This window comes from Sus scrofa, chromosome 6 (genome assembly GCF_000003025.6).
Source record: "Sus scrofa isolate TJ Tabasco breed Duroc chromosome 6, Sscrofa11.1, whole genome shotgun sequence".
In the NCBI taxonomy this organism is placed as follows: domain Eukaryota; kingdom Metazoa; phylum Chordata; class Mammalia; order Artiodactyla; family Suidae; genus Sus; species Sus scrofa.
In genome coordinates this window covers 43602202-43618924 of record NC_010448.4, presented here as the reverse complement: position 1 = coordinate 43618924, position 16723 = coordinate 43602202, and the positions used below count along the sequence as shown (strand labels likewise).

The 16723-nt window shown below is 45.8% G+C and overlaps 1 protein-coding gene across 15 annotated transcripts in view; it reads left to right on the top strand.

Moving 5' to 3' along the window:
• LOC100623157 overlaps positions 1 to 16723 on the top strand; it is a 267694-nt gene that overhangs the window by 196655 nt on the left and 54316 nt on the right. The window contains exon 1 of one of the 15 annotated variants that reach the window (XM_021094314.1): positions 13097 to 14065. The exons of the other annotated variants lie outside the window; for them this stretch is intronic. Within the exon in view, the coding sequence (XP_020949973.1) occupies positions 13818 to 14065 (248 nt within the window). The 5' untranslated portion in view covers positions 13097 to 13817. Of the gene's footprint in view, positions 1 to 13096; positions 14066 to 16723 lie in introns of those variants that run through there. 15 annotated transcript variants of the gene reach the window in all.

The following is a 16723-nucleotide window of genomic DNA, read 5'->3' as shown; positions in this document are numbered from 1 at the left end:
TTGCTCTCTGAAGTTATCTTGGTTATTTACTGTTTTATTATTTCTCCCTGCCTGAAAGTGAATCTCATGAGGATAGATCCGTGTCTTGGTCTGCCCCATTCACACTGACCCCGGGCATCTCGAACCATGCCTGCAGCTTGAAAGTCCTTCCATGAATACCTGCTGAGTCGCAGAATGAACTGTGAGCACGTGTTTGTTAGAACGTGGAAGTAATGGGTGCCGGCCTCAGGCATGCGTTGATATGTGGTGTGAACTTAAACCACATGCAGCTCCTGGCCTGGGTGAAAACCTCACCATTTGAATGTGTTCTGTGTTTGGAAAATTGATTCGAACCCGAGGGCTCAAAGCTGGTTCTGAAAGTCTCGCCTCACATCCCCAAGTCTGGGTATCTCAGGGGTGGGTGTGCGTGTCAGGTACCCTCACCCCGTCCCCAGTCACCTGGTCCTGATTACAGATGCCCTGTGATGCTGTTTTGCTACAGGCACAGTCCTTTTCAGGTGACTCTGTGACCCCACCTCAGTTCCTATCCGTGGGATTTTTCTCCCCCTCCTTCTTCTGTCCCCACTCCTTTAGATGGGAGCTCTCTTTCCACCTAAACAGCCCAAGAGGTATAAGCATCCTTGAGAGGGAGTGCTGGTTGAGCAGGCTGCCTGGCTAGGTACCAGTTTCCACAAGCTGCTGTATCACTGTGCCTGGAAATGTCTTCCAGTTCAAGGCATCCCCCTCATCTGATACACTGTGTCAGCAGGGTTGATGTGGATGACAACAGCAGTATCGGAGCCCGAGGGTTCCCCACCTCGGAGGGGGCCAAAATGACAGCAACCTTCTGGCCAGAGCCTGGACCCCGCTTGTCCGATAATGTGACCTCAGAGGGTTGGCCTCCCACCTCATCCTGGGGACTCCAGCCTGCCTCCTGGGCTCCCACCCTGACGCTGCACACCTGCCCAGGATCTCCTTCCCATCTCTGCCCTCCCCTCCTCAGTCTTGCTGCTCTGGCCTCTCTGGAACCTTCCTCTTTCAGAATTCAGTAGTCATCCTTCCCTAATCAAGGATGGCTGGTCTTGTTCATTCTCCTTGTTTCTTGTTGCCTGTGCCAAGTTCCAGGGCTCCTGGTGGTCCTTCCCACATCCGTCTCCCTGTCATCTGTCTCTTCAGTCTTGCTTGGCTGACTCCCCCACGGCAGCCAGAGAGAGTGTGCTGCATGACGGCTGAAGCCAGACTATTCTGTGAGTCTCTGGAAGGGAAGATAAATCAGCATAGTAAAGAGATTCCCTTCTAGTCACATGCCCTAGGAGCACAATTTTCTAATTGTTTACAACTTCCAGACTATAAAACAGGAACATGGACAGTGCCAGCAAAATCCATGAGGCGGAGTTCCTGTTGTGGCTCAGCAGGTTAAGGACCCAACATAGTGTTTGTGAGGATGCCGGTTCGATCGCTGTCCTGGCTCAGTGGGTTAGGATCTGGCGTTGCTGTGAGCTGCAGGTTGCAGATGCGGCTTGGATCTGGTGTTGTCGTGACTGTGGAGTAGGCAGGCAGCTGCAGCTCTGATTTGACCCCTGGCCCGGGAACTTCCATCCACTGCAGGTGCGGCTGTAAAAACAAACAAACAAAATCCATGAAGCAACCCGTGTTTGACCCTATGGTGTGAAAGTCCTTTTGCTTTTGAGGAATGTGATGGATGAAAGTGTTGATTGGCCAAAAGCCCCTCAGAAGGCTGAAGCAGAGGAAGCAGAAGATAGGAAATGCGAATGTCCTTATTCACCTAAAGGAGCATCTTCAGGGCAGGCCCCAGTGCCCAATGCAGGGGAGATGACTTCAAAAATGCATGTGGTCACGTGTGGGTGGGGCTTTCTGCGACGCGTGCATCTGTAATGATCTCTTTACTGGACCCTGAGAGTGGCCCTGGTCAGAAATAAGAGCAGGGCTTCAGGGTCTTGGGTGGGAGTGTCACACCACTTCCACTTATGTTGCTTTCGCAACTCAAAGCACATGGGACTTCCAGACAAAGGAACCCCTGCTGAAGATGAGTTCACAATCATAAATTACAAACCACCACAAGGGAGAGTCCAACAAACGGAGGGATTGGCATTCTAAGACCTAGAAATAATAGAACCTGAGAGAGATGCTAAAATATGCTTAGAATATTTAGAGATTGTTGAATATGGATCGCTTTACTTTCCTGTAGGTTTGAAGCCAATTATAATTTAAAAGGAGAATCAAGGAGAGCAGTCAACAGTTTAAGTCAAAAAGTAACAAGAATTTTATTTTGAAGTTAGAACCACCACCAGTGTCCCCCTTCCTTCTGTTAAGCCATGCTCTAGAAAGCCAGGTTGCAATCCAGGTCAGCAACCAGAATGGTACATTATAATCTTTATTCCAAACTCCTGAAAACAATAGGGCATATGTCTCAAACAAAAATATGAGAGTTTATTTTTCATGAATAGATAGAACAGGTATGAATTTTCTTTTGCTTAATCAGAGGAAAATGAAGGGACACATATGACTTCACATGCACTTCCATTCTATAGCAGCCAGACACTTAAATTTCCCTGGGATGATGTCCATACACAGAAGTTGCTTGTTGCCATGGATTTCTGCTCTCAATTTTTTTTTCCCCCTTGCCTTTTCCAAGACTTGAGCAAAGCCAGGCTAACTAAGAAATAAGTGAATTATTTTTTGTTTTTTTTTCATGAATTCTTTCCTTCCTGTGGCCCAAGGCCCACTGAACCATCAAAGGGATTTCAATACTAAGGTTAGTAAAGGAGACGGCTCTTTGCTGGACCACGTCTCTCCACGCTTGCCCCCTCACCAGCTAGAACCCTGAGAGCAAGAAGCCCTTGCTGTCATGTATTGGAGCTTTGCAAGGGAACACATTACTTTTCAGACGTCTCCAAGGTACTTCGGACTTAGCATATTTCAACAGAGACCTCAGAAATCTCCTCCTTGGAGAGGGTCCCCTGAGCCAGAAGCCCTGCAGGTCTCCCTGACTCCTCTTCCCATTCATCCTTCCCCCTATCATTCACTCACTCACCCTTTCTTTATATTTTTTGTCTTTTTAGGGCTGCACCCACGGCACATGGAGGTTCCCAGGCTAGGGGTTGAATCGGAACTGTAGCCGCCAGCATACACCACAGCCACAGCAACGCCAGATCTGAGCCACATCTGCGACCTACACCACAGCTCAGGACAATGCCCGATCGTTAACCCACTGAGCAAGGCCAGGGATCGAACCCGTGTCCTCACTCGAACCCGTGTCCTCACAGATGCTAGTCGGGTTCGTTAACTGCTGAGCCACAATGGGAATTCCTCACTTGCCCTTTCAATTGTACTTCTTAGTATATTCCAAGTGGAGGGTGTATTTTTCCCCTGAATAGGTTCAGGGCTGCCTTGGAGGTCGGAAGACCCAGCCCCAGTCCTGGGATTCTTTGCTCAAACCGTACATACATAAAAGGAAAACATTCCTTGCAAAGCTCCAGACTCCCCTGCCAGCTTCGGCAAGCATCCCTTTCCTGGTCCCACCTCCAAGCAAAGCAGTCTGGCAGGGGTACAAAAGTGTGATCTCTCCAGGGACCCTCCTTGGAGTCCCTCCTTTTCTTGGAATCAGATGCAGAGAAACAACAGTGCAGTGGGAAAAAAAAAAAAAAGCCAAAAAATGAGTAATAATTCCAAAGACTTGTTCACTCCTTCTTTTCCCTCAGCTCCCCCTAATCTGAGCAGTCGGATGGATTTCCCTTCTCTTCTCCTACCCCTTTCTTTTGGTGTGGGAATGACACTGCGGATGGGGATAGAAGTGATTCTCAACTCACAAGCAGGAATATTTCTGTCCCCGCCTCTCTCCTGAGAAGATGAACTCCCCTCATGGCTGAAAAGGAGTCAGGAAACAGGAAGGAGAAGCAGCATATCCTTAGGGGAGAAATCACTGGCATCTCTGAAAGAAGAACTTGCATCTTTCTGGGAGGATTAGATCTTGTCTGCCACACTTGCCGTGCTCATTTTCAACTGCAACCCAGTTGAAATTATTATAGTAATAATTATTATTTTCACTTGAGGTGTCCCAAGTGTTGATAATTTGGTTCCACCTCCTTGGGATTTGCAATTAAAAATAGGTCTTCATAGACCTAAATGTAAAATATACAACTATAGAATTCTTGGAAGATAACCTAGGAAAAAATTTTGGTGCCCTCTGGGTTTGATGATGACTTTTTTTTTTTTGTCTTTTTGCCATTTCTAGGGCCGCTCCCGCCGCATGTGGAGATTCCTAGGCTAGGGGTCAAATCAGAGCTGTAGCCGCCAGCCTACGCCAGAGCCACAGCAACGTGGGATCCCAGCCGTGTCTGCGACCTACACCACAGCTCACAGCAATGCCGGATCTTTAACCCACTGAGCAAGCTCAGGGATCCAACCCTCAACCTAATGGTTCCTAGTCGGATTCATTTCCGCTGCACCACAATGGGAACTCCTTGGTGCTATATCTTAAAAAGTCATCATCGGAGTTCCTATTGTGGCTCAGTGGTTAACGAATCCGACTAGGAACCATGAGGTTTCAGGTTCAATCCCTGGCCTCGCTCAGTGGGTTAAGGATCTAGCATTGCCACAAGCTGTGCTGTAGGTTGCAAATGCAGCTTGGATCTGGCATTGCTGTGGCTGTGGCAGAGGCCGGCAGCTGTAGCTCTGATTAGACCCCTAGCCTGGAGAACCTCCGTATGCAGGGAGTTTGGCCCTAAAAAAAAAAAAAAAAAAAAAGATATAGCACCAAAAGCACGACCCATGAAAGAAAGAATTGATAAGTTGGAAATCATTAAAATTAAAACCTTCTCTGTTCTGTGAAAGACATTGTTAGGAGAATGATAAAACAAAAACAAACCACAGACTAGAAAATCTTTGCAAAACACGTAAAATATACAAGCAACTCTTTAAAATCAACAATAAAGAAATAGGAATTCCTGTTGTGGACTAGTATTCATGAGGATTCAGGTTTGATCCCTGGCCTTTCTCAGTGGGTTAAGGATCCAGAGTTGCCACAAACTGCGCCGTCTTCGTAGGCTGGCAACTGCAGCTCTGATTAGACTCCTAGCCTGGGAACTTCCATATGCCCCAGATGAATCCCCCCCCAAAAAAACCCCAAAAAACGAACAAGATAAAATAGGGAAATAAACAACCCAATTTAAAAATGGACATAAGTTCCCAGGTGGCACAGTGGGTTAAGGATCCAGCGTTGTCACTGCTGTGGTTTGGGTTGCTGCTGTGGCATGAGTTCAATCCCTGGCCTCAGAACTTCTGCATACCATGGGTGTGACCAAAAACAGAAGCAAAAAAACAGTCAAAAGATCTTACCAGACACCTCACCAAAAAATAGCAAAAGAATATCTGAAAATATGTTCACCAGGGAATTGCAAACGAAACCACTACATCTACTAAATATCTACTGTGTAGACACCACTCTACACCTATTAGAATGGCTAGGATCTAAAATGCTGACAATGCCAGATGCTGGTGAGGGTGTGGAGCAACGGGAACTCTCCTCCACTGCTGGCGGGAATGCAAAATGTACGTACAGCTTCTTACAAAACTAAACATACTCTTACATAGGATTCAGCAGTTATTCTGCTTGGTATTTATTCAAATGAATTGAAAATTTATGTCCACCCACGAATGTTTACAGCAGCTTTATTCATAATTGCCAAAACTTGGAACCAACCAAGATACTCTTCAATGGGTGGCTGGATAAACAAACTGTGGAGCATCCATGCCATGGAATTTGCACAGCTCTACAAAGAAATAAGCCAGGGAGCTGTGAAAAGACATGGAAGAAACTTAAATATCTATTTCTAAGGGAAAGACGATAATCTAAAAAGGTTACTTTATAATTCCAACGCTATGATGTTTTGGAAAAGACAAAACTAGGAAAAAGGAAAAAGACTGGTGATTTTCGGGGTTCAGGGGAAGAACAGGTGGGGAAGGAATGATTGGTTTAGAGTACAGGGGTTTTGTAGGGCAGTGGAACTGTTCTATATGATACTATAATGGTGGAGACGTGTGACAACCTGTAGAAGGAGCGAAACTTAAAGTACACGACAAGACTATTACTAGTTAATAATAACGTGGCAATCTTGGCTTCTCCGTTATAATAAATGCACCACACAAATGCCATGTGAATAGGAGAAACTTCGTGGGAGAGAGGGCATGTAACGAGAGCTCTCTATACTTTCTACTCACGTTTCCTTAAAAAAATTTTTTTTATTAAAATACAATTGATTTATAACATTGTGCTCATTTCTGCTGTATAGCAAAGTGACTCGGTCGTACATCTATATACATTCTTTTTAACATACGCTTTTCCATCATGGTCTGTGCCAGGAGATTGGATATGGTTTCCTGTGCTGTACAGTAGGACCTGGTTGTTTCTCCTTTTTAAATGTAATAGTTTATATCTATTAACCCCAAACTTCCAGTCCATCCCACTCCCTCCCCCTCCCCCTTGGCAACTGTAGATCTGTGGTTTTCTTTTTTTTTTTTTTTTTTTTTTTTGTCTTTTTGTCTTTTTGTTGTTGTTGTTGTTGTTGTTGCTATTTCTTGGGCCGCTCCCTCGGCATATGGAGGTTCCCAGGCTAGGGGTTGAATCGGAGCTGTAGCCACCGGCCTACGCCAGAGCCACAGCAACGCGGGATCCGAGCCGCGTCTGCAACCTACACCACAGCTCACGGCAACGCCGGATCGTTAACCCGCCGAGCAAGGGCAGGGACCCACCGAGCAAGGGCAGGGACCGGATCGTTAACCCACCGAGCAAGGGCAGGGACCGAACCCGCAACCTCATGGTTCCTAGTCGGATTCGTTAACCACTGCGCCACGACGGGAACTCCCAGGCTGCAAATTGAACCTACACTTCCATAGTGATCTGAGCTGCTGCAGTCGGATTCTTAACCCTCTGCACCAGTGTAAACTCCTAAATAAAAAAAAAATTTCTCTAGGTTAGTATATTATATTTCTTGTATAATCACATTATAACAAGTTGGTCTTGTTATAAAAATGGCCCTTTGATTTTTACAGCAAATGGATTACATTTCATAAATGAGTATTAGTAATTGCATAGCGATTAGTCTCACTTACCGTCTTTAAAACTGGGAGCTCAGCAATTCCTTCCTGGTACTATAAACAAATGACAAAAGGTTGGCCACTTACTCCATTTTATTTTAATTTTTTTTAGTTCAGAGATTATTTTATTACTTTGAAAGCCAACAACATTGATCCATTGTCACATTTCTGTTCTTTTATTATTTTTTTCTTTTTTCTTTTTGGCTGTGCCCACCGCATAAAGGAGTTCCCAGACTAGGGATTGAACCCATGCCACAGCTGTAACCAGAGCCATAGCAGTGACAACACTGGACTCCTTGCTTGATGAGCCACCAGCCACATTTCTTTTTTCTTTCTTTCTTTCTTTTCCTCTTTTTTTTTTTTTTTTTTTTTTTTTAGGGCCATGCCCGAGGCATGTAGAAGTTCCCAGGCTAGGGGTCCAATTGGAGCTGCAGCCACCAGCCTGTGCCACAGCCACAGCAACGCCGGATCCTTAACCCACTGAGCGAGGCCAGGGATCGAATCCATAGCCTCATGGATGCTAGACGGGTTTGTTAACCGCTGAGCCATGACGGGAACTCCCACTGCCACATTTCTTGAACCAAGTTTAAAGAACAGCCTTTTCAGAGATGATTATGTGAAGCAGCAAGTAAGTGCAAAAGTCTTGGGGAAAATATGTAAGGGGGACATCAACCTTAAAGTCTCCTTCTGAAGCATTCAGAAAGCATGTTTCCAGGCAATGCCCAGGTCTTGAGGGATTGCTTCAGGGAAACTCACCCATATTTTTGCATGGCCAATTCCTTTTTGTTTCTAAGCAGTATCCAATTGAATGGATTTACCATCGTTTATCCTTTCACTTATTGAAGAACATCTTGGTTGCTTCCAGTTTGGAGTAATTACGAATAAATTTACTATAAATATCATGGACAGGCTTTTGTATGAACATAGTTTTCAAATCAGTTGGATAAATATCTAGGAGTCTAACTGGGTCATATGGTAAGACTATATTACACTTTGTAAGGAACTTCTGGAGTTCCCGTCGTGGCTCATCAGATAAGGACTTGATGTTGTCTCTGTGAGGATACAAGTTCTATCCCTGGCCTCCATTAGTGGGTGTAGGTCACTGGTATGGCTTGGATCCGTATGGTATTTGGTGTGGCTGTGGCATAGGCTGCAGCTGCAGCTCCAATTCAACTCCTGCCCTGGGAACTTCTATATGTTGCTGGTATGACCATAAGAAAAAGAAAGAGAAAGAGAGAGAGAGAGAGAGAGAGAGAGAGAAAGAAAAAGAGAAAGAAAGAAAGGAAGAAGGAAGGAAAGAAGGAAGGAAGGAAAGAAGGAAAGAGTTCTCTTTGTGGCTCAGCGGAATTGAATCTGAGTAGCATCCATGAGGACTCAGGTTTGATCTCTGGCCTCGCTCAGTGGGTTAAGGATTTGGCATTGTCCTGAGCTGTGGTGTAGGTCACAGACATGGCTTGAATCTGGTGTTGCTGTGGCTGTGGTGTAGGCCAGTGGCTACAGCTCTGATTTGACCCCTAGCCTGGGAACCTCCATATGGTGTGGGTGCAGCCCTAAAAAGACAAAAAAGAAAAAAAAAAAGAAAGAAAAAAAGACAAAAGAAAGAAGGAAAGAAACTGCCAAACTATATCCCAAAGTGGCTGCACCATTTTGCATTCCCACCAGCAATGTAAGTTCCTGTTGCTTCACATTTTCTCACCAGAAATTGGTACTGTCAGTTTTTTGGATTTTAGCCACTCTAATATGTGTAGCGATATTGCATTGCTATTTTAATTTGCATTTCCCTAATGACAAATGATGTTAAATATCTTTTCATATGCTTATCTGCCATCTATATATCTTCTATAGATAATCCTTTTTTTTTTTTGTCTTTTGTCTTTTAAGGGCTGCACCCACAGCATATGGAGGTTCCCAGGCTAGGGTCTAATCGGAACTATAGCCACAGCAATGCGGAATGTGAGCCGCGTCTGCGACCTTTACCACAGCTCACGGCAATGCCAGATCCTTAACCCACTGAGCGAGGCCAGGAATCCAACCCTCAACCTCATGGTTACTAGTAGGGTTTGTTAACCACTGAGCCATGATGGTTACTCCAGAACTTCCCCATTCTTAAACAGTAGGAGAGTAAGTTGCTGGCTTGATGCCTTGTCACCCCCCTAAACCTAAAAACGTGTATTTCCTACAAAAACATAACTAAAATTTTGGGAAACTAACATCGATACATTACTGGGAGTTCCTGTTATGACGCAGTGGAAACGAATCTGACTAGCATCCATGAGGATGCAGGTTCGATCCCTGGCCTTGCTCAGTGGGTTAAGGATCCGGCATTGTCGTGAGCTGTGGTGTAGGTCGCAGACATGGCTTGAATCTGGTATTGCTGTGGCTCTGGCGTAGGCCGGCAGCTACGGCTCCAATTGGACCCCTAGCCTGGGAACTTCCGTGTGCCACAAGTACAGCCCTAAAAAGCAAAAAAAAAAAAAAAAAAAAAAAAAAAGAGAGAGAGAAAGAGAGAGATACATGACTAACATCTACTTCTCAGACTTCATTCGAGTTTCACCAGTTGTTTCAGTGCCATCCTTAATAGCAGAAGGAATGGGGCTAGAATCACATGATGCATTTAATTGTCACACCTGTGTGATTTCTCCTTCAATCTGGAACTGTTACTCAGTCTTTCCTTGACTTTCATGACCTTGATAGCTTTGAAGGTTCCAGGCCAGTTAGTTTGTAACTATCCCTCAGTTTGTTTTGACTGATAGCCCCTCATGTTTAGATTCAGGTTGTGTGTTTTGGGGCAGGAAGATCACAGGGGCTGCTCTTCTAGGTGCATCTTATCAGGTGGCCCTTGATTTCAGTTTGTCCTCTTATGGATAATGCTAACTTGATTAAGGTGTCTGTATCTGCCATGCCTCTTTACTACAAAATAACTCTTTATACCTTTGTAATTAATAAACATTTCGTGGGAGAGGCGCTTTGAAACCAAGTATCTTGTTCCTCATCAAACCTCCTCCTAGTAATTCTAGCATCTATTGATGATTCTTGGGTGAATTATTCTGCCGGTTGTGCAGTGACGCTTTTCTCACCCCATAGTTCCTTATACTGTTGGGATTCTGCCATAGAGAAGCAGTCTACCACTCTCCCCGTGTATTCGTGTATATCAGCATGGACTCATGGAGTTCTCTTTTATTTATTGAATCATAATTGCCCCAGATTTGGCCAGTAGAGTCTCCTTCTGTGTCTGTTTGATGTGTCCATATCACTCTTTGGGAACTTCCTTATTTTCTGGCCCAATAAGATGTCCTAGGCTCGTCTTATACTTTCCAGGCTCTGCCCTTTTAGTGAAGAGTGATATTTAGAAAGCAAGGTCTGGCCACTAGGGGAACTCATGGCTTTGGGGATGTCATTGCTCCCAAGGACACTCAGTGAACAGAGATATACATGCAAACATACACATGTGTATGTAATACACATACATTTACATCTGCATTTATTTATTTATTTATTTTGCTTTTTAGGGCCGCACCCATGGGATATTTCCCAGGCTAGGAGTCAGACCGGAGCTGTAGCTGCCAGCCTACACCACAGCCACAGTAACACAGGATCTGAGCCGAGTCTTTGACCTAAACACAGCTTACGGCAACATTGGATCCTCAGCCCACTGAGCGAGGGCAGGGATTGAACCTGCATCCTCATGGATGCAAGTCAGATTTGTTAACTACTGAGCCACGACGGGGACTCCTGCCTTTATTTTTATATCTATTATGTATATTGAAAACCATGTACACCATGAATTTGCACTGATAACTCCAGTTTTCAGCTACTCCTAAGGGGTCCTATGTTTGCTAGGGTTACCTTAGCAAAATACAACAGACTGGGTGGCTTAAACAATAGATATCTAATTTCTCACCGTTATGGAGGCATGAAGATGTACCAGTATCCTCATCGTAACATGCTTAGGTGTTTACTGTACAATTCTTTGACATTTTTTACAAATAGAATGTTGGTAAGGGAGGAAAGAGTAGGAATCACTGTGAATAATAGAAAAAGTGTTAGGTAGCATTTATCATGTATTCAACATGCTGGGCCCTGTGCCAAGGACTTTTATAATCACCTCACTTGATTTTCTCAACATATTGTTATTTTTCTGGTGCTATTATTTTCTCCTTTTTTTTTTTTTTTTTTTTTTGCCTTTTTCTTAGGACCGCACCTGTGGCATATGGAGGTTCCCAGGCTAGGAGTCAAATCAGAGCTGCAGTTGCCAGCCTACACCACAGCCACAGTAACATGGGATATGAGCCACATCTGCGACCTACACCACAGCTCAGAGCAACGCCAGATCCTTAACCCACTGAGCAAGGCCAGGGACTGAACCTGCATCCTCATGGTTATTAGATGGGTTCATTTCCGCTGAGCCACAACAGGAACTCCTATTTTCTCCACCTTACAGATAAGAAATCCAAGGCTCTGAAAGGCCTAGTCACTTATCTAAGGTAACAGCACTTGTAAATAGAGGCAGGACTCCAATTCAGGTATATGTCATTCCATAATTGATGCTCTTACCTCTCTCAGATCTAGAGCACCAGGATTCCTGTCCAATCTCCATCCATTTCTTTGATAAAAACAGAAACTTAAGACCCAATAAATGACTTCTAACGACTCTTTGATTTTTACACTTCTCTAGTATGGGACTGCATTATTATTTTTTTTGTTTGTTTTTTTAGGCCTATACCCACGGTATATGGAAGTTCCCAGCCTAGGGGTTGAATTGGAGCTGCAGCTGCTGGCCCAAGACACAGCAATGCCAGATCCGAGCTGTGTCTGCCACCTACACCACAGCTCACAGCAACACCGGATTCTTAACCCACTGAGTGAGATCAGGGATCAAACCTACAACCTCATGGATACTAATGGGGTTCGTTTCTCCTGAGCCACAACCAGAACTCCATGGGATTGCATTTTTTTATAGAAGGAAAAAATAAAGTTCCTGTATAAATTCTCTTCCTTCAGGGTTGGGATTGTCTCCCTCCCAGCAATCTTGGCGGTTGTACATTCTTTTCCAGGAGCTAAGAAAACTGGTGGCAGTTGTCATGTTTACTGTCTTCACTTGGTCTTGCTGTGCTCTGAAGGTAGGGCAGGCTCTTTTCATGCACGGGAACACTGTGAGGCTCAGAGACTTTAAATAAATTCCGGGACAAGGACAGATCTGGCGCTCAGGTCTGATGCTTCCTGTTGTGAGTCTGAGACTTTGGACTTGCTTTTTTCTTAACTTGGTCTCCAAACTGGTTACTGTCTAAGTTGAACCTGGAAATTTTTTTAAATGAAATTTATTTATTTTTGTTTGTTTTTCATTTGTAATGATTTTTATTTTTTCCATTATAGCTGATTTACAGTGTTCTGTCAATATTCTACTGTACAGAGGTGACCCAGTCACACATACATATATAAATTATTTTTCTCACATTATCATGCTCCATCATAAGTGACTAGACATAGTTCCCAGTGCTATTCAGCAGGATCTCATTGCTTATCCATTCCAAAGACAATAGTTTGCATCTACTAACCCCAAATGCCCAGTTCATCCCACTCCTTCCCCCTCCCCCTTGGCAACCACAAGTCTGTTCTCCAAGTCCCTGCATTTCTTTCCTGTGGAAAGGTTCATTTGTGCCTTATATTAGATTCCAGATATAAGTGATATCATATGGTATTTGTTTTTCTGACTTACTTCACTTAGTATGAGAGTCTCTAGTTCCATCCATGTTGCTGCACATGGCATTATTTTGTTCTTTTTATGGCTGAGTAGTATTCCATTGTGTATATATATACCACATCTTCTTAATCCATTCATCTGTCAAAGGACATTTGGGTTGCTTCCATGTCTTGGCTATTGTGAATAGTGCTGCCATGAACGTGCGGGTGAATGTGTCTTTTTCCAGGAAAGTTTTGTCTGGATATATGCCCAAGAGTGGGATCGCTGGGTCATATGGTAGTTCTATGTTTAGTTTTCTGAGTTACCTCCATACTGTTTTCCATAGTGATTGTACCAATTTACATTCCTACCAACAGTGCAGGAGGGTTCCGTTTTCTCCACACCCTCTCTAGCATTTGTTATCGGTGGACTCAAACCTGGAAATTAAGCACCACTTGCTCTCTGAGGCCTTTGGTTACATTTTCCCCATTTGCGCTTCTCGCCTAGCATAAATTTCCAAAGAGCTTTTGATCAGCGAGCAGATTTGAGCCAGTTGTGGAGTTGGGTTCTTCGTCACCGGTGCACCTTCCCAGAAAGGGCGCTTTTCTGGCTGGGTTTACGCAGAGGGCCTGTAAAACGTCTGGATGCTCCCATCCTGTGTTTCGTTGCGGCACTAGGGGTGCCCAGCAGGAAGGGGCCCATGTTCTGCACAGATGAAGTAGGCAGTGCTTGGTCTGCGCTCAGCAGGACTGCAGACTGGGCAGGGCCGGCCTCTTCTTGCCCTGACTCCACCAAGGACTGACCCGATGATCTGAGCCGCTAACCCCGGAGACCCCCGCGGGTTCCGGCAGCCTTCAGACCCGCCCTTTCTCAGCCGGGCCCTCCTTTTGGGCCTCGGGAAAAGCCTGGGTTCCTCCCTCCACACAGCTCAGCAAGAGCGCCCTATTTGGAGGCCGAGGCCCAAGGAGGTGGAGTGACTGGGCCAGCGCGCCACTCAATCCCCAGCCCTACCCGGGGATCAGAAGCACGGTGCTGGCGGCCCATGCTGGGCGGGCGGGGCTGGGGTCGTCGAGGGGCGTGCCCGCGGGCTTTCGCCGGCACAGCCGCCATCCGAAGTCGCTGTCTCCGCCTGGGGTCGTCTGAGCACTGCGGCTTAGAAGGCTGCTCTGCACAACGTGGGGGAAGGGGCAGAGGCCGCTGCGCCGCGGCTCCCCGCATCGCAGTCGGTCTCCCCTCCCCCCCATTGAAGCTCCGTCGAGTCCGAGCCCGCGGGCGGGAGGCAGAGGCCAGGTATGGCCTGGGGGTTGCGACCGGCGTGGGAGGGGATGACCCCGGGGCTGCCCAGCTGCGAGCCAGCGTTTCCTCGAATCCGGCAGGGCTGCGCGGGGGTCGGGAGACCCGGAGGGCCTGCGAGGGAGGAGGGGGGTCAAGTCTGTTTCCGTCCGGCCTCAGCCTGCTCCGGCTGAAACGAGTCTTTCCGGTGGGGCTGCCCAGCCTCCCGGAACCCGCCCAGAGACGTGCAGGACCCGCCCGGGCCGAGGGCGAGAGCAGGCTGGAGGGTGGAACCGCTGAAGAGGCGGAGAGCAGGGTCCTGAGTTCCAGCCCTGCCTGCGAGCTCCCGGGCCCCCTCTTTCCGATCCAGTGGGTCTTCAGGGGCACCCTGACCGAGGGTTTTGGAAAAGCTTCCCGGGTGATTCTGCGAATTAAGGCTCCGATCTAACCTTACTACTTTACAGCTGGGGAAACCGAGGCACAGACTGTACCAAGGCGCACCAGGTGTTAGCACACTACGAAGAAGCCAAGTGAAAGCCTATGAGGAGCGACCCGTCCGAGGCCAGGATTTTCCCCAGGGCCTGGGTCCTGGGGATCGGGGTTAGATGAAAGGGTCCTGGGATTCCGGAAGGCCTGAGCGCCCGCTGCCCCGACAGCTTCGCGGGGTGGATTCAGCTGGATCACCGCGAGGGTCCCCGATCTCACGAAATTAATCGAGGAGTAAAGATTACATTTAACCTCTGCAGACAGCAAGACAGGGACCACTCTCCCTCCCAGCCTGGCGCCAGCTTGAACCCGAGGGCATGTCAACAGGAGCCAGGAACTGGAGGCGAAGCATCTTTCATTTCCTCTGCGGCGGTGGAACAAGTGAGGTCTCTGATTGCTAGGGTCTGGTTTTTCAAAATCACAGCTTGTGGAGACCCAAAGGGGTTGGGGGGTACCCTGGAATATTCTTTTATCTGCTCAACCTTGAGTCAGACTTGCAATCAGCATTTGATCAGGAAACTTGGTCAGTTTCTCAAAATGCAAAATCAATCACAGATTTTACTTTTTTCCTTGGCATTTCCTTGGGATAGTCTCTGTTCTGGGAGTGAACGATTATAAACTATTGTCTTAAATTCTGTCCTGATTAGCATCTTTCCTCAATTCAGGATTTCCCTGGAGCCAGATCTTTGCAGCTTCAGGATTATGACTTTTTTAAAAATATAAGTTTGATGAATTTTTATCTGTTCCCTAAATTAGAAACTCCCTTAATTACAGGAGAAAACATTTTCAAAGAAAAAGGGTAGACCTTTAGAGCAAGCCCTGGAGCAATGCTTCTAAAGAAAATCTCAGGGCAGATAGGTCCTCAGAACCAAATGAGATCGTCTTTTCTGCAGCCCACCGTCTTTCAGTTAATTCTTGAAAGAATAAAAGAAAGTTGTTCATCCTCCTGCAGAGGATTCTGACTTGACAGAAAGCATGGTCTTGGTTAAATTGTTTTAAAATTGGGCTTGGGCGACCAGATGGTAGATGAGGGGAAATTTCTCTATAAAAGTATTTCCAGCTAATAAATGAAGAAAGAATGATAGCACATCACCATTTTGCATCCCTAATGAATTAATGGATCTAGGCATGATCAGGTATGGTTACTAACACCATGGAAAAAGAGAACACACGTGATGTGCTAATGGAAAAAAAAAACTCCACACCAACTTTGAAGTTGTCTTGACACTCCTTGCAGCCCAGCCTGCCCCCCTAAATCAAGCCTGCATCGGGTCAAGCCTCATCTGGATCAACACTACCATGAGAAACTATCCACATCTCATGAAACTGCAAATAACCCAGTTCTTCAAATGAATTGCAAGGAAAATCATTGCATTTAGATTCTAAATCAAATAAAATCTAAGAAAAAGAATGACATTCATAGGACACTTACGAATTTGAACACTGATGATGGAGTTCATTGGGAATTGCAGTGGTTCTGCAGTGGTTCTGGTCTCTGGCCTGGGAACTTCCACATACCACAGGCGTGGCCAAAAAAAAAAAAAATAGCACTGAAGGGGTATTTGATTTTTAAAAACTTTTATTACAGGAGTTCCCATTGTAGCTCAGCAGTTACTAGCTAAGAACCTGACTAGTATCCATGAGGACACAGGTTCGATCCCTGGCCTTGCTTAGTGAGTTAAGGATCTGCCATTGTTGCAGTGTGTGCAGTGTGTGGCATAGGTCCCAGATGCAGATTGAATCCAGCGTTGCTGTGACTGTGGCATAGACCCCTAGCTTGGGAACTTCCATGTGCCACAGATGCAGCCCTAAAAAGACAATAAAATAAAATAAAAGCTGTATTTCCTTTATAAAAAAAGTATTACAGTATTTTAGAGCGGTAATATTATGCTTACATTTTTCAGTATTTAGAAATATTTAATATATTTTTTTCCTGTATTTGAAAATAAGTGCTAAAACATACAGATGAAATGATGGGAGTTCCTGTGATGGTGCAGCAGAAACAAATCCGACTAGGAACCATGAGGTTGCAGGTTCGATCCCTGGCCTTGCTCCATGGGTTGCCGTGCACTGTGGTGTAGGTCACAAACACGGCTTGGATCTGGCATTGCTGTGGCTGTGGTGTAGGCCAGCAGCTATAGCTCTGATTAGACCCCTAGCCTGGGAACCTCCATTATGTCGTGAGTTCGG